We start from the raw sequence: 20974 nt of genomic DNA, 5'->3' as shown, positions 1-20974 counted from the left end.
TACAGTAGAAATTATTGGATCCATAGTGTTTGGTTTTAGATAAAACTGAGAGAAAACAGAGAGAATGCTCTGAAAATTAGATCGATTGTATTGCTAGAATGATTTTTGGATCCCAAATTACCAAAAATTTATTTTTATATTTATTAAGTCCAAGGTCAAATTAATTTGTGCCGTTTCTTCTTTTATTTAGTCCACTCTTTACCTCATCAACAAACTCTCTTCTCTTATGCTTATGAGCTTAATTTCCTCTCTGTTTTATAGTGCATTACCTTATCATTGTTTTAAAAACGGACCGGAGGGCAACCCGTTTTGCTGGCCGGGTCACGGTTCAACCGGTCCAACCGGTTGGACCGGTGACATCATCACACATCATGATGACATCAAAACATTTTTAAAAAAACTTTTTTTTTAGATTTCTATTTTTTAATAAAACAATAACAATTTAATCACTGTTCAATATGATTCAAAGTTCAAATTCAACAACAATCCTAATATAATTTAAGTATTTAACAATAATTCAAAGTCCAAATCTAAACATAATGTATTTACATATTAAATGACAAAATACATAATAACTAATTACAAAACATTTGATGCAAGAGTTTTTTTTTTTATCCGTCTTTATGTTGATTGAGCTTTACACACTAGCATCAAAATTCATCACCAACTTTATATGTACAAGAGTAAACGACATGTTCCCACCCAAAGATTAGCGAAATGGTAAGTTTCCACCCCTATTTTTATTTATTCCATATTCCTCCTTTTAAATTAGTAGAAAATTGTTTCATGTAACAATTAAGGGATAAAATGGTCATTCTAAACACCAAAACCCTCATGAATTCCAACCCATTACATTGCCGACGCCACTGCCAACTGTTCAATAGGCTCCTCATCGGTTCTAAGTTCTAACCACCAAAATCGGTAGGCCTGAGGTCCTCGTCATCGTTCAAAAGTTGCTTGCACCGTTTTCTCGTGACACCCATCTTCACCCGTTCGATCGTCGTTTTCTAGCTTGATCTGGTCGGATAGCACCACCGAACCCTCCAAACACTTCCATCTGAATCCTCACATCACCCTAACCAAAACCCCTCTCTTTTCCACCCCAACGCACCCTCAAATCGCCAATGAACAGCCTCTAAACTTATGCGCAAACTCACTGTTTCTCATCCAATTTCTGACCGTTTTGGACACCAAAAATTCCACTTGTCGTTGCCATTTGAACGTCCATCCTCGCCCCTTCTAAACCCCAACCTCCATCCCCACTTGTCATCGCAAAAAACTGCGTAGCGCAAAGGGAGAAAGTAAGAAATTAGGGTTTTTTTAATTTTTCAAATTGGGCCGGTTTTCCTTGCGGTCCAACACTGTTTACGCGGTCCAATGACGGGTTAAAACGGTTTGTTACGTATAGCGGGTTTTATATTAAGTCGAACCGGACGCGTGATCGGTTCACGGTCCAACCGGTTGGACCGGCCGATCCGATTCGGCTTTTAAAACAGTGTACCTTATGAGCAATGCTACAGTTACCGAAGAATGCGTACTAAATAACGTGACGCAATCCTAACCATCGATTAATTATAATTTATAATTAATCGAAGGTTAAGATTGCGTCACGTCATTCGATGCATGAATTCGGTGCGCATTCTTCGGTAACTGTATTATTTTTCTTACCTTATAGACCACTAAATAGTGTCGTATTTTTGTGTGTGTGTGTATATATATATTTGTGTGTGTGTAAATTGTTAAAGTGAATTATTGATTAAACTTAATTATTTTTCAAGAACGAAACAATATTTTACAATAAATTTCATAGTAAATTTTATATTCACAAATTTTTACTTTTATTTCTTATGAGAAATCGTTATTTTTACAGGATATAATCGAGGAACAGATTTTTATCCTCTATCAAATTGATTAGTATCCCCCATTTTTAAATATTTTTTTTCTTTTTTTAACAATTTTAACTTTAGTGAAAATTACTAGAAATAGTTATTATGTTTGCAATCTCAGCAATTCCTACACCGTTGAATTGTATTAAATCCACAGGTAAAAATTTGTATTAAAAAAAATGTTGGGTTAAAAGATCCCATCCCATTCTAAATACAATATATACTCTCTTTTATATTTTTGTTTTAATTTTTAATCTCTAGTTCTTACATAAACCCTAACATTAAAACTTCTAAATGAGTGAGAAAACAAAAAAAAATCGTTTCAAATATTTCTTTGTTGAGGGAAATATATTACTGAATCTATGAAAAAGTAATCATACAATGAGATGGATATGACAAAGAAGAAAAACTAAGTTTCAAATTAGAAACTGGATAAAAAGAGTATTAAAAAAAAAAAAAAAAAAAACTCATCAGACTTAAGTAAATAGAGCTATTTTTGGTATTAAGTGGAGTTTAAAAAGATTTTTAAGAAATATAATAAATATTTATTTAGCAACGGAGAATACTGATCGATTTGATAGGACTTCAAATAACCTCCCACAAAACTGTTAGCCCTCTTATAGACGTGTCCTTTGATATTCATCTATATTTGCTTGTAGGAGCTGTTAAGGTTTGTTGGGTTAGCTCAAGCAAGAGTTTATTACTTTTGGCCTCTCTTATTCAGTAAATCTTACACTTTCGCCCCTTTAAATGTAACTTCCTAGATTATTTCTATACAAATTACAAAACCTCTCTTACTTCTTAAATACTACATTTTGGCCCCTCTGAATTTTATTTTTTTACTCCACCCCTAATTGCTGTAACTCAAACGTAATTGTAAGCTTTTCTTTTATTTGTCTTTTGCAAGAATTATTGCAATAGCTTGGACTTTGGTACATTTGCTTTTGCATGTTATATATACAATGTATAGGCCATAAAAGTTACATTTTCTTCTTGTAGTTTGTCAACATCTAATGCGACTGCCGTAAAAAATTTTAATATACTAACCTAATGTAAGCATTCGATCGTTAACTTCACAACCTAGAGATCAAAACCAACAACTAAATGCTCACTTTTTATTTGTTTATAAAAAATTTCAAATATCTATACTCAAGAATTTTTGTGTATATATATAAGAAAGCAATTTTTGAATATATACTTACAACTGAGTCTAGAGGTAAAAAAGCAACCCGCCCGGCCCGGCCCACGGCAGGTTGCTATTAATGGCGGGTCGGTCCTGACCAGCCCGGTGACATTGGCGGGCCGGGTTAGGCCCGCCAATATTAAGGAATTGGCTGGCCCAACCCGAAATGCCAACCCTAACCCGCCGGGTTAGGCGCGGGTTGGGCGGGTTAACCACTTTTTTTTTTTTAAATTTGGTTTTGTTTTTTTTGTTTAAGTTTAAGTTTAATTAACTTTTCAAATGAATAATTAACAATTTATAAATGATAAATGAACTGTTTTTAATTAATTGTAAACTCTTTTCCAATATCAATAATTAAACTAATTAATTTTTTTTTTTTTTTGTTTTAACATTCCAAATATAATTCAATTTTATACATTAAAATTGTAAATAAGAATAATTAAATTTATTCATTATTAAAAAATAAAATAAGAAATTACATAATTATTGCCTCGTTAAAAACCTCACCAAGAAAAAACCATAGGCAAAAACTGGTAAGGAAAAAGAGTACAAAATTGACAATTAATTTGTCAAGTTACAATTTACAAAACAACTAATTTGGGGTTCACTAGGACCTCCCTCATCCGTATCACTCGATTACAAAATTGAAATGATCTATTAAAGTATCGTCGACAACCTCGTATTGACCTTGATGGCGCGACCGTTCTCAATCTCGAAGACATATGAGGACTTCAATCAATTGTGGTGAAAGTTTAGTCCTCCTTTCATTTAAAATTCTTCCACTTGCACTAAATGTTTGTTCGGACGAGACGGTTGAGACAGGAACAGCAAAACATCCAAGGCAAGTCTTGATAATACACGGAAAAATATTTTCTGGCTCTCCAATAGTCTAAGAGATCAATGTTGTCTCTCTGTTGTGGTTGGTAGCGTGCCGAATCCTCCAAATTAATAACCTTCCTAACCTAACTACTTAATTACATAAAGGGAAGCAAGGGTCGATCCTACAGGGAATGGTTCGATTAATTCTATGTTCTAACAATGAAAACAACAGAAAAAAAAATAAAACGCTAAACAGTAAACAGTAAACATGACAATAATGAAAAGGGGTTGTAGTAAGGCAAACTAAAGTAAAACAGAGAAATCTCTAATGGAATAAAATATCAGGTTAAAAACAATTAGTTCTCGGTTCAAGATCCACCTAAACATGCATTGGACATGAACTAACCGTAACACTATTCTATCTCGTTTAATGGAACTACTGACCTAGGAAACAACAAGCTTTGTTACCGAATTCTCCCTTTTGTTCACTACTGAAACAAGCTCTTCGGTAGATACTAACCCTTGAACAACCTAGAACAAGCTCTCTAAATTTAATTCAATGGCAGCCTTAAGAATTAGGAGAATAGATCAATCTAAGCAACAATCACGCAAGCTTGGATTATTTAACTTAGGTTATGTTATTCAAGACAGTAGACCGAAAACTTGTCCATAATCAGCTATCATCATGTGTCACTCATTGAATAGAAAAAGGACAATTACGGATCACAATTCCTAATTCTAACAGATAAAATTCCGATGAAATAATTCAGCAGGCCATTACTAAATCAAAACAACACAAATAATAAACACAAAAACATATAAAATAACAATACACAATATAAAAAAACAAACAGAATAAAATGAACATGTTACTGAAGTTAGGCTACACCAATGACATAATAGGCTTAAAATCCCCTTGAACGAAGAAGAAAAATCAGCCTCACATCTTGACGTAGAAGATAAAAACTTAGAAAATACTCTACTGCTGTTCTCCCCTGTTTAACCTAATAACCCTGAATAAATAACATGTTTTTCTCCTAATTCTACCCCAAGAATCACGGAAAATCTTTCCTAGATGTTTCTAAAAGATAGACTTCCAGATTTGACAAAATCTTATCAGATATGGATTCCAGAATTTGTCTCCAGCTTGCACCAGGATTTCTGTAATGTAAAGATCTTTCTGGGCTCAGTCACTTCATAAACATTATAGTCCCGGATGTGTAGATGAATCTGGGCTTTTGAATCACCGCTTTCAATATTTGACGCTCAATTAGGCCCGTTTGAAGATTCAATACTCAGCCAGGAAATCCTTCCACAACTAGGATTCCAGGTCCGGTTTTGCAACAACAATGAAGACCCAAACGAACTCGGATCTCGCCCATAATACCTTTCTGGAAAGCGATTTCATCAACTTTATTTTTTTTTTTGAAGAACATTGTGCAATTGAGAACTCTAACTCCATTAAAAACCTGAAAAACGTAGCACTGGTCAGAATAACAAAAATCTGGAATTTTCTAATCTTTTATCAATCATTTCCTAAGTCTATCCAACTATGTCAAACTCACAAAATAAACTCTAATCAACTCAAATAGGCATAAAAACATGACAAAAAAAATATGGAAGGAAAAAAATATAAAATTACATCTTATCATGGATCTACTGGTAACATTTCAGGGGTTGCCAAATTATTGAAGCTCATTACTCTACGACTGCATGGAAGACAGTACATTAGTTGTGTTGGTGGTGGAGCTTCTGAAGAGGAGGTTCTGCTTCGGATTCGAGTCCTCTTCGGCCTATTCAGTGCACCCCAAGAGTAGAAGTCTTCATTTGTTTCTTCTAATGTAGCTTCCCTGGATGTTTTGCCTCTTTACAGGTCCCATACCTGTTTTCTTACTAGAAATATACTTCGAAAAGTGTATTTTTACCTCTCCTATTTGATTGGCATATGCTTCGGTTTGTAAATTTTCACATAAACTGTCAAAACATTTTCTAAACCTGCTAATTTAATTCTAGGATCAAATATAGCATCCAAAAAATGAAGAAAAGGAATGGGTTCCAATATTTTAAAAAAAAAAATTCCATTGCCTTTATTGGTGCATTTAAAATTACATTGTCTTTGTTTTTTAAAATACTCAGAAATTTTTATAATTGATATATTACCAATGGACTAGTCGGATAATACACACTAGAAGTTGTAAAGTGGATTGGTAAAAGTTTTAAGAAAATAATGAAATATTTTAGCTATATGCCAATCATTTTCTATCAAATAATGAGGACCTCTATTATTGCTACAAAATAATTAATTATTAGCATAAGGAAACATGAATTAAGCATTAAATAAGTACTATTCCATCTAACATGCATGTCTAATGCAAAAGTTCTAGGAGACATATTTGATTTTATACAAGCGTCTGAAATTCAGCATTTCTTTATATTACTAGTAATCCAAGCTAAACAATTCTTAATTCTATTAATATTTTCTAATTGTTTTCATACCACTTTTCATAATTAAATTAATAACATGGCATGCACAACGTTGGTGAAAAAACTTCAAATTGTTATATAAAGGTAATACTTTGAAAATAATTATAGTTTTACTATTAGAACTTGCATATCTAAAGTTAAACTTATCACTTTACTAACAACTCATAATCTTCTAAAACTTCAATAATTTTATTATAAATGTTCACTATATGATCAACATCCATTAATCTAAATCCTAATAAATATTTATTTAATTACTTCATTATCAAAATAATGACTAGTCACACAAATATAATATTGTTTAGCTCTACCACTCCAAATATCGACAGTTAGAGCCACACTAACATGAAAAGTATGTATTTTATTTTTAATTCTAATTTCATTTTTTTAAACAATTTATTAAATCATTTCTAGTTGCAGTTTAGAATAACTTTTAAATCCTGGAAAAATGAATTTTGAACAAATTTCAAAATATTTATCTTCAGAAATTAATAGGTTGATCACTTGCAGCAATATATAAAGCTAATTGTTCTCTATATACATCAGAATTATAACGCCAATTAGTACTCATATTTGTTATTTGAGTTTGATTGCTTTCTCTATTTCCATGTTGATTAATATGTTATTAGCATGCCTTTTTAAAGTACTAATACAATTACCTGAATCAGCTTTATAATATTTCCACAGTATTTGCTCTCACTTTCTTGACTTGAACGTCATTTTCTGTCTCGTAAACTTGTCGAAATACGCCCAAACGTCTGAGTGTGTCTGTCTTTGCTTTAACGGCAGTGATGATCTCGCCTCAGCTTGAGGAAGTTGGACGAGCACAACGATTACGAGGACGACTTCTAGAACCACTGGGAGCTGTTGGAATCGGGGGCATATTTTGAGGTGTATCGGATTCTGAGAATGGGAAAGCGGGACTATTTGAATCTCCTCCTGCATTTATGTTAGTAAAATCAGCGAGACTAAGACTAGGATAGTAGTTTCCGTCATCATTGTAATTGATGGGAGAGAAATATTTATCCATTGTAGTTGAAAAAAAAAATTGATGTAGAAGAAATAAAAATCAAAGAAAGAGAATTGGAATATGGAATTTGGAATCTGGAATTTGGAAAATTGGAAATATGAATTAAAAATTGCAAAAACTAATCAAAATTAAACTACGAGCAAATTGATAACAAAGAGATTAAGAGAATAAATGAATAATTGAGAGATTAGAGATTAGAGAATATGAGAGAATGAGAGAATTTGAGTTGTGAAAAAAATGTGAGAGTTTAGGGCCAATTTATAGGAAAAAAAAAGGAAAGAAAAATGATTAAAAAGACCCCTCCAACGGCTATAAAACGGCTGTATTTCAAGAGTAAATGGGTAATTTAAAAAAGAATAAGTCTATCCTTACAAAGAACTCTACAAAGAAACGTACAAAGTGAAGAAAAAAATAAAAGAAAAACGGAAAAAGAGAAAGAGAGAGAGAGAGAAATGATGAAGATGAAGGGTGGAGGTTAACTTTGTATACCTCCTTTGTAGGCTTCTTTGTAAGACTAGCATTGCTGTTTAAAAAATAAAATAAAATTTTTTAATTTTATTTTTATTTTTTTCGGCCAATCCACCGGGTTGGCTGTTGCAACCCGACGGGTTGACGGGTCTCTTTCAAAAGAGACAAAACAGCAACCCGCTGGGTTGCAAGTTACCATTGTGCAACCCGACCCGCCCGGGGGTTGCTGCAGCGTTAGGGTCAACCTGGCCCGCCATCTTGGCGGTTCGGGTTTAACCCATGTCTTTACGGGCCGGGTTAGGGTTGACCCGCCTAACCCAGCCCAAATGTTCCACCTCTAAGTGAGTCATCCAACTGAGTCATACAACCGAGTCATACAACCAGACAAAAAACAAAGGAAAGAGTAATCATTTTACATAAATTTTGTGTAATTTTTGTCTGTTTGTATGACTCAATTGTATAACTCAGTTGTAAGTAAAACATTATTAAAAAATTAAAGTAAAATACAAGGTCTGTTGTAATCCCAGTGAATTATAAATTAACAATTTTATCCTCTCCAAAATAAGAAATGGAGGCTAACGATGAAATAAACGGGTTTCAAAAATCATTTCCCATATATACAGCTGGCAAAGCCCAATAAAGAAGCCCAGGTAATAAAGCCCAAATTAATGAGTACAAATATAAACTAAAAGGGGCTGGAAAAGGAAAGAAATCCTAAACCCAAATTACCCAAAAAGCCTATGAATAACGGCCAAGTTATAACTGCCCACTATGTGCAGTTGAACCCTGTAACTCAGGCAGTTATTAAACTATCAATAAGCCATCAAAGCATGAGCAAGATCAAATAATACAATTTTCTTTGTTGACTTGAGTGTTGGAGAATCCACACTTATAATTTTATTGACGCTTAATCGATTGTAATCGAGTCAATCTTTATTTGAACTCGAGCCAGTCATGTACAGTCGGGCTCGAGCTCGAGCCTGAATATTGAAGTTTGAGTTTCGAGTTTTCTAATCAAATTGAGCTTGAGTTTCTCAATACTCAATTTGACTCGATTCGATTACACTCCTAGTTATTATATCAAGACGATCAACACTTTAATCAAAACTTTCAGTTATTTGTCTAAAATTGATAAGTGATTGACAAAAAAAAACTAATAATTTATTTTAAATATCTTTTATATCCTTAAATTGTTACGATCAACTAACATATTTAATTTCTTAATAATCGAGGGCAAGTTTTTCCATGTTAAACCTCATGGCGAATTAATAAATCCCTATAAACACACTATACAATTTTTTTAAAGGGGTAATTTCGGTACTTAGCGGATAAATAGGTTATATAAAAATTATTTTGGTTAAATTTAAAACGACCCCTGGAATAGAGTTATCTCCACAGATCCCCTAATCATCTACTTCTTTTCTTCCAGTGAAGATCCAAACTTTCGTAACCTGTATTTGGAGCCTTCGCTCAAAATACGCATCGGGAGAGGTACCTTTACTTTCTCATACGCACAATGTTCTCAATACTAGCTCAAGAAACTGAATTTTTCTTCTGTATTTCGTCTTCTTACAGTAAATGAACGGACGGTTGGATCTTCAGTGGCGAATATGGCGGCGGCTGTTCATCTCAAAATCAAGCTGGTAATTTAGTTCTAATTACTATTAAAATCTGTTTATGATTTCTATTCTTAAATGTTTTTTTTTTTTTTTTTTCCAATTACGAATTAATTTTTATTATTTATAGGAAGAATTAGCTGAAGAGAATAGAGAAAAAGAGAAAATTTAAACTGTAAGCATGATACACAGTTTAGGAGAAAGTGAGTTGAAAGTTTGAGCTATCAAGATTGATTGAATGTCACATTGTGAATTGGAAAAATATGAAGAAATTATAGCCTATTAGGAAGACGTCGGTGCTGACCGAGACTTTGGCGTGCTAGATGATTTATTAGGGAGTTGTCTTCACTCCATGACCAAGACTTGGGGGTAAACCATTGATGGAGATGGAGTTGTCCTCACTGCATGACCAAGACTAGTTGTCTTCACTGATGGAGATGGAATTAAATTTTAATGTCATATAATATTTATCGTAACAATAATAATGAACTAGCCATTTGAATCATCAAATTGATAATACGAAGTCAGGAAACTAAATACTAATTAATCGGACCTTACATAATTGAAAGTATTTTTTTTTTTGGCTAATCTAAAAGCCCTAGTGAAAAATAGAATTTGAAATCACCAAATATCACCTTTAAGACTACATTGCACACCTCACCTGATGAATGAATTTGAGAATTAAGAGTATTTTGTGCTTGTCGGATTATAGAATTTCAGTTCTGTGAGTTCAGAGTTATATATTTTGGGATGGGAACTGTATATGCTTTTGCTGTTAACTAGTTTTGTGCTCTGGGGTCTACTTTAATGCACATTTAGTCACTGAGTAAAGTCTCTGTAGGTGTTAAACTTTAATGTTAGTCATTGTAGAGTAAGAGGAAGACCATGGTAGAAAACAATTTTTTTTTTTTTTTATTTGTTGGTACCTTAATACTTTTTAATACCTTAATTGAGAAACCTAAATCATGAACTCATCATAATAAGAATTGCAATTATCATATGTTTTTTTCTTTCTTTGGATTCTTGATCCTATTAGTCTCATAGGCTGTTTGGAAATTGGGGGGTGTGGGGGAAGATATATAAGTTTGTTTACAAGACACACATTCCAATAAAAAATGAAATTAGATAAGTTCAATCTAATTTATTTTTTTGTTGTAAAAACAAATTACTATATAAATTCAAAATTAGGTATATTCAATATAAATCGAATAAATTTTTATGAAGTACTTAAGTTTTCAAAAATTAAATAATAATGAAAATAATGTCTATTAAAAATAAAATGAAATATAATTTTGATAAGTCACCTTAAAAGAAACAATATACCTCAAAAATAATATGAATATAATAAGGGGGACCATCATTCACCCGATTTGTTTCCTTAATATTAACACGGTCCTAATTTTTACTTTGTGTCAAAGTCACTGTATGTTTTCAAATCGCTTGCTTTTATCATTAAAGTATTGTTATAACAAGTTAGCCTCAGTTTGAACTTTGTGGTTTCTAATGAGTTTAGAATTCATTTTCCACTGTGTTTCCGCACAAAGATTATTGGGCCCCCTTTTGTGTTAATATCGTTGAAATCTGAAATATTAAAGAAATAAGAAAAAATAGGACCATTGCAGAAGCAGTGATATTGATTTGGTTGCCTGTGTAAGTAGCTTTCATTTACACAGTTAAATACTTCCCCCCATTCAACAAAATTAGCTGTATTTATATATTTTTCAACAATACAAGGAGAAAAAATATAAAATAAAAGGCTTTATTATTTACTGGTGACTTGAATACGTACACAGTCTAGAGGGAGAAAATTACTTGAAATTGAGACTTGAAGATTAATAGAATGGCAATATGTGAATCCAGTTTAATTTATCATTTCGGGCACTGTGTGGAAAATGATTTTAATCTTAGAAGACATTCATGACCAAGACTTGGATGCTAGATAATTTATGGAGTACTCTTCACTCCATGACCAAGACTTGGATGCTAGATAATTTATGGAGTACTCTTCACTCCATGACCAAGACTTGGTGCCAAATAATTAGTGGAGTAGTTAGTGCATGACCATGAAACTTGGTTATTGATGTAGTAGTCCTTACTGCATGACCAAGACTTGGTGAGAGTAGATAATATTTTTCTAGATGAGCACGTAGTCCTCACTGCACAACCAAGACTTGTGCTACATGAATCTAACTTTCGGTTTGAATTACTGAAAAAAACTTGCATACTATAATGGTTCAAGGAATATTCCTTCTATGAAACTTTCTTTGCAGATTCTTTATTGACTAATAAAAATTTAACTAATTAAAAAAGACAGCTGAAAATGGGTTCTATATATACTGACCCTCCATTTTCGTTCCATTTACAAATATATCCATTCCTCTGGTTTCATACATAAAAATGGCTTGGTACTTAACATGGTCTTGTCAGATTTTCTGCCTCCTGTTATTGCTCTTGCATTCTCAGTGTTCTGCAAAACTTTGTTCTCACGACCAAAGTTCTGCATTACTCCAGTTTAAGCAACTCTTTTCCTTGAAGAAGCTTTCACCATCTTCCGCTTGTGATAAAATGGTTCCTTCTTATTCAAAATTGATGTCCTGGAAAGAGGATAAGGATTGCTGCTTATGGGATGGGGTAACATGTGATACGGTGACTGGTCATGTGATTGAGCTTGACCTTAGTTGCAGTTGGCTTTATGGCAGCATCCCTTCAAACAGTAGCCTATTTTTCCTTCCTCACCTGCGAAGGCTAAATCTTGCTTTCAATAACTTCAATTCCTCTCAGATTTCTTCAGCTTTTAATAAATTCCCCAGTTTGAGGCTCCTTAACCTCTCTTCGTCCAACTTTCATGGTCAACTTCCTTCCGAAATCTCTCACCTCACTAAATTGATTTCACTTGACCTCTCTCACAATCATTTGAGACTTGAAACACCTGTTTTGTATGGTCTATCTCAAAACCTAACAGAGTTGAAAGAACTCATTCTTGATGATGTAGACATGTTTACCGTAGTACCTAGTTTCTTGGTAAACGTATCTTCTTCTTTGACATCTCTAAGTCTAAATGGTTGTCTGTTATGAGGGAACTTTTCAAATGACATCTTCCGCTTACCAAAACTTCATACGCTTAGTTTAGCGTATAACTTTGGACTGTCAGGTGCTTTTCCAAAAGTTAATTGGAGCTGCCCCCTCAGATTTTTGGATGTTTCTTTCATGAGCTTCTTTGAAGAATTACCTAATTCAATCGTCAATCTGAATTCCTTGAGGCATTTGAATCTCCTAGCCTGCAAGTTTATCGGGTTAGTTCCTACGTCACTTGGTAATCTTACACAACTAACACATCTATCCCTCTCATCTAATTTTTTTACCGGTCACATTCCATCATCCTTTTCAAATCTTCAGCAGATCAGGGTGTTAGATCTTTCAATCAATAATTTTACTGGTGAAATTCTGGATATTTTTGTCAACCTAACGCAACTTTCTTATTTAGACTTTTCAAAGAATCAACTCGCTGGTCAAATTCCTTCTCAGGTATCTAGTCTTCAGAATCTAGTTAGCATTGATTATCATGATAACTTACTCAATGGGACTATACCATCAGGGCTCTTTATTCTGCCATTATTGGAGTTCATGGACCTCAGTTATAATCAATTTGCTGGCTGTATTCATGAATTTCAGAATAATTCTTTGCGAGAAATCAATTTGAGTAATAATCGGTTGTCTGGCTCAATTCCAAGTTCAATTTTTGAACTTGTGAATCTAATTGATCTCGAACTTTCTTCAAACAATCTGAGTGGCATTTTAGAGCTTTACATGTTTGCAAAACTCAAAAACCTTGAAACACTTGCTCTTTCTCATAACAATCTGTCATTGAGCACCATGTTCAAGGCAAACTCTTCCTTTCTCCGAATTCACTCTTTGAAATTATCCTCATGCAACTTGAGTGAGTTCTCAGACATCTTTAGACGTCTAGACAGAATAGAATTTCTAGACCTCTCAAACAATAAGATCCAAGGCCAAATTCCCAGCTGGGTTTGGAACATGGGAACTGATACTTTGAATTTTCTAAATCTTTCCCACAACTTCTTGACTGTCATAGAGAAGATTCCATGTAAAAACCTTGAATATCTTGACCTTCATTCCAATTTGCTTGAAGGATCACTTCCAGTTCCCCCATCTGACTTGAAAGTCTTTTTGATCTCCAACAATACATTGATTGGAAAGATTCCGCAGTTAATCTGCAACATGAGTCTCATTCAAATTCTTGATCTTTCCAATAACAAATTGAGTGGCAGAATTCCAGAATGCATAGGAAACTTCAGCAACAATCTCAGCGTGTTGGATTTGCGACAGAATAGATTTTATGGTACCTTACCTGGGACATTCATGAAGGACAATAATTTGAGGACTCTGAACTTCAATAACAATCAATTAGAAGGGACAGTCCCACGGTCTTTGATCAATTGTACAATGCTTGAAGTAATTGATCTGGGAAACAACAAGATACATGATGCCTTCCCATATTGGTTGGGAGATCTTCCGGTGCTCCAAGTTCTTGTTCTGCATTCTAATATGTTTTATGGTTCCATCACCCATTTTGGCGAGAAAGTTTCTTTTCCTCAGTTGAGAATTTTTTATCTCTCAAGCAACAGTTTTACTGGTTCTTTGCCAACGAGGTATTTTGAAAATCTGAACACTATCATGAATGCTGGTGAAACTGAAAAGAAGCTGAAATATATGGGGGACACTTATTATTGAGATACTGTGGTGGTGACATTAAAAGGATCCACGGTTCAACTGGAAAAAATACTTACTCTTTTCACAACCATAGATTTTTCAAATAATAATTTTAAAGGAGAGATTCCTGAATTAATTGGGAATCTTTGTTCCTGCCCTCCTCAAAACCTCTCTCAAAATATCTATCCGGTCATATACCTCACGAGTTGGGAAATTGAGAAGCTGAATCTTTAGACCTCTCTTCAAACGGCTTGTTGGGAAGATTCCATGGGAGTTGGCAAATTTGAATTATCTTCAAGTTCTTAATTTGTCACAAAACCAACTTGTTGGACCCATACCACGAGACAACCACTTTGAAACCTTCCCAAATAGTTCCTACATGGAACTGGGACTCTGTGGATTTCCATTGTCAAGAATGTGCTCCTGAGGAGTCCCCACAATCTTCCCAATATAAAGGATAGTGTGGAGTCTGTATTTGATTTTGGTTGGCAAGTTGTGCTGATCGGTATGGATGTGGATGGTGTTGGAGTGATTATGGGTTTTCTTGTATTCTTAACTAGAAAACCTCGATGGCTTTTCAATAGTTATGTTGAACTTCATAGAAAGGTGGGAACGTTGATCAAATGTAAGGGGGATGAAGTTATGTGGGAAGAGTTCTCTTCAAAGAGAACAAATTTTCATAAACCACATGTTGGTTATGTTATCTTAGTAATGATCAGGAGGTACGGCTGATTAATCTCCCTTGAGCGTGTGTTTTTTTTTTTTTTTTTTTTTCTATTTATATATTTTCTTGTATCATCTGGTTTATCTAAATATAGAAAGTAGTTATCTTTGGTAAGTATTGCAGATAGAACAATTTTTTTGCCCCTAAGGTTTGTTTGATTTATTGGATCCAAAGTGTCATCCAGCACTGCAAGATCCATATAGTTTAATTTTGGGGTGTGAATTGCACTTGTGGACAACATCACCTCTTATTATATCAAGAACTTCAGCTTCCCGTGCTGTGTGGGATGTCACGGACCTAAATTAAAATCAAATCCAAAACCATCAAGCCTGGAACCAAGATCCTTTGATGGTCTACTAGGACCGAGTGGAATTTTTTTTTTTTTTTTAATAAGAAACTAAATACGTATTAAAGTTAAGGCTAAATTCGTACGTCTGTAGAGGGGGCCAACTGTCCACAAATAGCATAAAATAAATGAGCAACAAAAGCTATACAACAGCCGTTAGTGCCCAAAAAAATCAGCTAACAAGCACAATGCCCCTTTCTCTATACAATATCTATTTTAAAAACCGGATCGGACTGGCTGGTCGGATTGGGACCCGGCAGCTTCTCTGGTTCAGTTCAGGTCTTAGGGGGGTTTTGTAATATTTCAAAATTATAAGGGTTAATTGAATTTTATAGGGGTGTTTTGGAGATATGTCAAAAGTTAAAAGATTAATTGGTAATTTTTTGGGGTATATTTGAAATAAATAAATATTTTAGGGACTAATTTGACCTTTTTTAGGGGCATTTTTAATATATTAAAATTTGAGGGATTAATAATTATTTTTTAAAAATAAAATTGTTGCTGACTCGGTCCAACCAGTTAACTCGTGACCCGGACAGCAAAACGGGTTGTCCTCTGGTTCGGGTTTTAAAACAATATATACAACACTAAACAAGTGAAAGACTTAACCCTTCAAAACCCAGAAGAAAGATTAATCTTGGAATTCTTTAGACACTAAAGCCCAAAGAGAAGCAAGAAGCCGAGCTCTATTTCATAATTCTTCACTATCATCATATCTAGCTTAATTTTTTTTTTTTTCTTAATTGGTACTTTAATACTATTTAATACCTTAATTGAGAAACCTAAATCATGAACTTGTCATAATAAGAATTGCAATTGTCATATGTTTTCTGTTTTTTACTTTGGATTCTTGCTCCTATTAGTCTCATAGGCTGTTTTGAAATTGGGGAAGGTGTGGTGGAAGATATATAAGTTTGTTTATAAGACACAATAAAAAATGAAATTAGATAAGTGTGATCTAATTTATTTATTTTTTCGAAGAATAAATTAGTATATAAATTCAAAATTAGGTATATTCATTATTCATCAATATCAATAGACTAGAATAATGTCTTTTAACAAGCAATTAAGTTTTCAAAATTTAAATAATAATGAAAATAATATCTATTAAAAACAAAATGAAATATAATTTTGATAAGACACTTTAAAAGAAACAATATACTGTACCACAAAAATAATATGAATATAGTCTAAGGGACCATCATTCACCCGAATTGTTTTAAGATCTCACATTCAGAGAGAAAAGAGGTGGGCGTATAGTTTATAAGGACTTAGACATCCTCTCTTGGTAAACCGAATTTTTAGAAAGAGTTCTACTCAACCCTATAAATGGGCCACTTTTCAGTCTAATTTCTATCAATTTGGGAGTGGATTCCTATCACAACGTCCATAATTTTTAACTTTACGTCAGAGTCCCTGTATGTTTTCAAATCGTTTGCTTGTCATTGAAGCATTGTTATAACAAGTTAGCCTCAGTTTGAACTTTGTGGTTTCTAATGAGTTTAGAATTCATTTTCCACTGTGTTGTCGCTCAAAGATTATTGGGCCCCCTTTTGTTTTAATATTATTGAAATCTGAAATGTTAAAGTAATAAGAAAAAATAGGACCATTGCAGAAGCAGCGATATTGATTTGGTTGCCTGTATAAGTGCCTTTCATTTACACAGTTAAATACTTCCCCCCATTCAACAAAGTTAGCTGTATTTATATTATTTTTCAACAATACATGCAGAAAAAATAAAAATAAAAGGCTTTATTATTTACTTGTGACTTGAATATGTACAGAGTATAGAGGGACAAAATTACTAGAAATTGAGACTTGAAGATTAATTTATCATTTCGGGCACCGTGTGGAAAATGATTTTAATCTTAGAAGACATTCACAACCAAGACTTAGATGCTAGATAATTTACGGAGTACTCTTCACTCCATGACCAAGACTTTTAATCTTAGAAGACATTCACGACCAAGACTTAGATAATTTACGGAGTAGTCTTCACTCCATGACCAAGACTTTTAATCTTAGAAGACACTGACGACCAAGATTTAGATGCTAGATAATTTACGGAGACTTGGTGCTAAATAATTAGTGGAATAGTCAGTGCATGGCCATGAAACTTGGTTATTGATGTAGTAGTCCTTACTGCATGACCAAGACTTGGTGAGAGTAGATAATATTTTTCTAGATGAGCACGTAGTCCTCACTGCACAACCAAGACTTGTGCTACATGAATCTAACTTTCGGTTTGAATTACTGAAAAAAACTTGCATACTATAATGGTTCAAGGAATATTCCTTCTATGAAACTTTCTTTGCAGATTCTGTATTGACTAATAAAAATTTAACTAATTAAAAAAGACAGCTGAAAATGGGTTCTATATATACTGACCCTCCATTTTCGTTCCATTTACAAATATATCCATTCCTCTGGTTTCATACAAAAAAATGGCTTGGTACTTAACATGGTCTTGTCAGATTTTCTGCCTCCTGTTATTGCTCTTGCATTCTCAGTGTTCTGCAAAACTTTGTTCTCACGACCAAAGTTCTGCATTACTCCAGTTTAAGCAACTCTTTTCCTTGAAGAAGCTTTCACCATCTTCCGCTTGTGATAAAATGGTTCCTTCTTATTCAAAATTGATGTCCTGGAAAGAGGATAAGGATTGCTGCTTATGGGATGGGGTAACATGTGATACGGTGACTGGTCATGTGATTGAGCTTGACCTTAGTTGCAGTTGGCTTTATGGCAGCATCCCTTCAAACAGTAGCCTATTTTTCCTTCCTCACCTGCGAAGGCTAAATCTTGCTTTCAATAACTTCAATTCCTCTCAGATTTCTTCAGCTTTTAATAAATTCCCCAGTTTGAGGCTCCTTAACCTCTCTTCGTCCAACTTTCATGGTCAACTTCCTGCCGAAATCTCTCACCTCACTAAATTGATTTCAGTTGACCTCTCCCACAATCGTTTGAGACTTGAAACACCTGTTTTGCAAGGGCTATCTCAAAACTTAACAGAGTTGAAAGAACTCATTCTTGATTATGTAGACATGTTTACCGTAGTACCTAGTTTCTTGGTAAACATGTCTTCTTCTTTGACATCGCTAAGTCTCAATGGTTGTCTATTACGAGGGAACTTGCCGAATAATATCTTCCACCTTCCAAACCTACAGGTGCTCATTTTATGGGATAACTTTGAGCTCACAGGCATCTTTCCAAAAGGTAACTGGAGCAGTCCCCTCAAGCTTTTGCATCTCTCTGACATCAGTCTGACGGAAGGGCTGCTTGATTCAATCAGCAATCTGAAGCACTTAAGGCAATTGCGTATTTATAATTGCACTTTCAGTGGGTCAATTCCTGGATCACTTGGTAACATTACACAACTTGCTCATTTGGACCTTTCAGGTAACAGTTTTAGGGGTCAGATACCATCATCTCTTTCAAATCTTGTGCAGCTCAGGCATTTGGATCTTTCTCTCACTAATTCCATTGGTGAAATTCCATATACTTTTTTCAACCTAACCCAACTTTCTTATCTTGACTTCTCGAGGAATCAACTAGCTGGTTCGATTCCTTCTCTAGTAAGTCAACTTAGAAATTTAGCCTCTATCCATTTAGATCATAATTTGTTCAATGGGACCATACCATTCACGCTCTTCAATCTACCATTGTTGCACATGGACCTTAGCTATAACCAGCTATCTGGCCACATTGATGAAATTAGAAATAATTCATTACAATTCATCGATTTGAGTAACAACAGATTGCATGGTTCACTTCCAAGTTCAATCTTTGAATTTGTGAATCTGACTCATCTGTCACTTTCTTCAAACAATTTCAGTGGTGCTTTAGATCTTTCCATGTTTGCAAAACTCAAAAACCTTAAAATGCTTGATCTTTCTCATAATCGTCGACTGTTGAGCACCAAATCAGAAGTACCCAGCCCATACTTTCCTCAGGTTCAGTATTTGAGTTTGTCTTCTTGTGACCTGACTGAGTTCCCAGACAGCTTAAGAAATCTAGACCAATTAGTCTTGCTGGACCTTTCGGACAACAAGATCCACGGCCAAATTCCCAATTGGATGTTTCATGTGGGAGAAGTCACTTTGAATTTTCTAAATCTTTCCTACAATTCCCTGACAAGCATAGAGAAGATTCCATGGGAAAATCTACACTATCTTGACCTTAATTCCAATTTGCTTCAAGGACCTCTACCAATTCTGCCACCAGATTTGTATCTCTTTTTAATGTCAAACAATAAATTAACGGGAGAGATACCTCACTCGATCTGTGATATCAAAACCATTGGAATTCTTGATCTTTCTAATAACAGCTTGAGTGGCATCATCCCAGAATGCATGGGGAACTTTAGCGAAAGTCTCAGCGTTTTGGATTTGCGGAAGAACAGATTTTATGGCAAAATTCCCGGAACATTTGTAAGGGGCAATCATTTGAGGACCCTTACCTTCAATGGCAATGAATTGGAAGGGCCAATCCCACAATCATTGATCAATTGTACAATGCTCGAAGTTCTAGATCTTGGGAACAATAACATAAATGATACCTTCCCATATTGGTTGGGAAATCTTCAGAAGCTACAGGTTCTTATCCTTCATTCCAACAAATTTTATGGTGTTATACGGGATTCTTTTGAGGCCAATAATGTTTTCCCTAATTTGAGAATCTTTGACGTCTCAGACAACAACTTTGGTGGCTCTTTACCAACAACGTATTTTGAAAACATGAAAGCTTCGATGAATATTGATCCGGGTGTGTTAACATATATGGGGGAAACATATTATCTAGATTCGGTGACGTTGGCAGTAAGAGGTTTCCAAGTCCAATATGTAAGAATACTTGCTTTCCTTACTGCCATTGATTTTTCAAATAATAACTTTCACGGAGAGATTTCAGAAGAAATTGGAAAACTCCACGCACTTCGTTTCCTCAATTTATCTCGAAATAGTCTAACAGGTCATATCCCTACATCATTGTCAAATTTGACATCTGTTGAGGTCTTGGACCTCTCTTCAAATAAGCTTGTTGGAATGATTCCAATGGAATTAGAAAGTTTGACCTGTCTAGGTCTATTAAACCTTTCATATAACCAACTTATGGGACCTATACCTCATGAGAAACAGTTTGCAACGTTTGAAGAATGTTCCTATATTGGGAATTTGGGGTTGTGTGGAAGACCATTGTCAAAAGAGTGTGCTGATGATGAGGCACCGTCGCCCAAACCAAGGTCATCGATGTTTCATGAAGAGCACGATACTTCGAGTTGGTTTGATTGGAAGGTCTCTATGATGATGGGTTATGGATGTGGACTGTTGATTGGCTTGTTAATGGGGTATGTTACATTTTCAACGGAAAAGCCACAGTGGTTTGTGAAGATGGTTACAACAGGAAATGCTCGCTCAATCAGGTGGGTATTCCAATCTTCTTTTTGCTTATTATTTTAAATACTTTCATTTCATTGCATAGCTATTTTTTATTTTATCATTGACCTATTGAAGAAGTGATGATACAAATGAGTTATGAACCAGAAAATTGTGTGACTGAAATCGAATCAAGCATATAAGCTTTATTTTGAAATTTCTGAGAATTCTGAATGTATTTGAATGTTTGTGGAGCTTGCCTAGATTTTGAATTTTATTATCATCATATCTTTAGTAGGATTTTACGTAGTGCTTATT

General features: G+C 34.3%; 2 protein-coding genes and 1 long non-coding RNA gene across 3 annotated transcripts; all 3 read left to right on the top strand.

Annotated features, from left to right (window-relative positions):
- The first annotated feature begins 9249 nt into the window (after positions 1-9249).
- Positions 9250-9975, top strand: LOC116114077. Its single transcript, XR_004125504.1, has 3 exons — positions 9250-9361; positions 9446-9513; positions 9617-9975. It is a non-coding gene; the product is annotated as an uncharacterized LOC116114077 (long non-coding RNA).
- A 1908-nt stretch (positions 9976-11883) lies between these two features.
- Positions 11884-14238, top strand: LOC116114053 (receptor-like protein Cf-9 homolog). Its single transcript, XM_031400208.1, has 2 exons — positions 11884-12507; positions 13012-14238. The coding sequence occupies exons 1-2, from the start codon at positions 11884-11886 to the stop codon at positions 14236-14238; spliced, it is 1851 nt and encodes a 616-aa protein (XP_031256068.1).
- A 3493-nt stretch (positions 14239-17731) lies between these two features.
- On the top strand, positions 17732-20703 carry LOC116114024 (receptor-like protein 7; the record flags this gene model as incomplete). The annotated part of the gene is made up of 1 exon (XM_031400175.1): positions 17732-20703. A coding segment is annotated over exon 1 (2972 nt), but the record flags the coding sequence as incomplete, so codon positions are not given.
- Positions 20704-20974: the final 271 nt, after the last annotated feature.

The sequence above is a fragment of the Pistacia vera genome, unplaced genomic scaffold (assembly GCF_008641045.1).
Source record: "Pistacia vera cultivar Batoury unplaced genomic scaffold, PisVer_v2 Contig7, whole genome shotgun sequence".
NCBI lineage: Eukaryota > Viridiplantae > Streptophyta > Magnoliopsida > Sapindales > Anacardiaceae > Pistacia > Pistacia vera.
This window is presented reverse-complemented; position numbering and strand designations above follow the sequence as displayed.

Coding starts and splice junctions, on each gene's coding strand:
- LOC116114053 (XM_031400208.1), top strand. CDS start 11,884: ATGGCTTGGTACTTAACATGGTCTTGTCAGATTTTCTGCCTCCTGTTA. Junction 12,508..13,011: donor CCGTAGTACCTAGTTTCTTG/GTAAACGTATCT, acceptor ATTCCTTCTCAG/GTATCTAGTCTTCAGAATCT.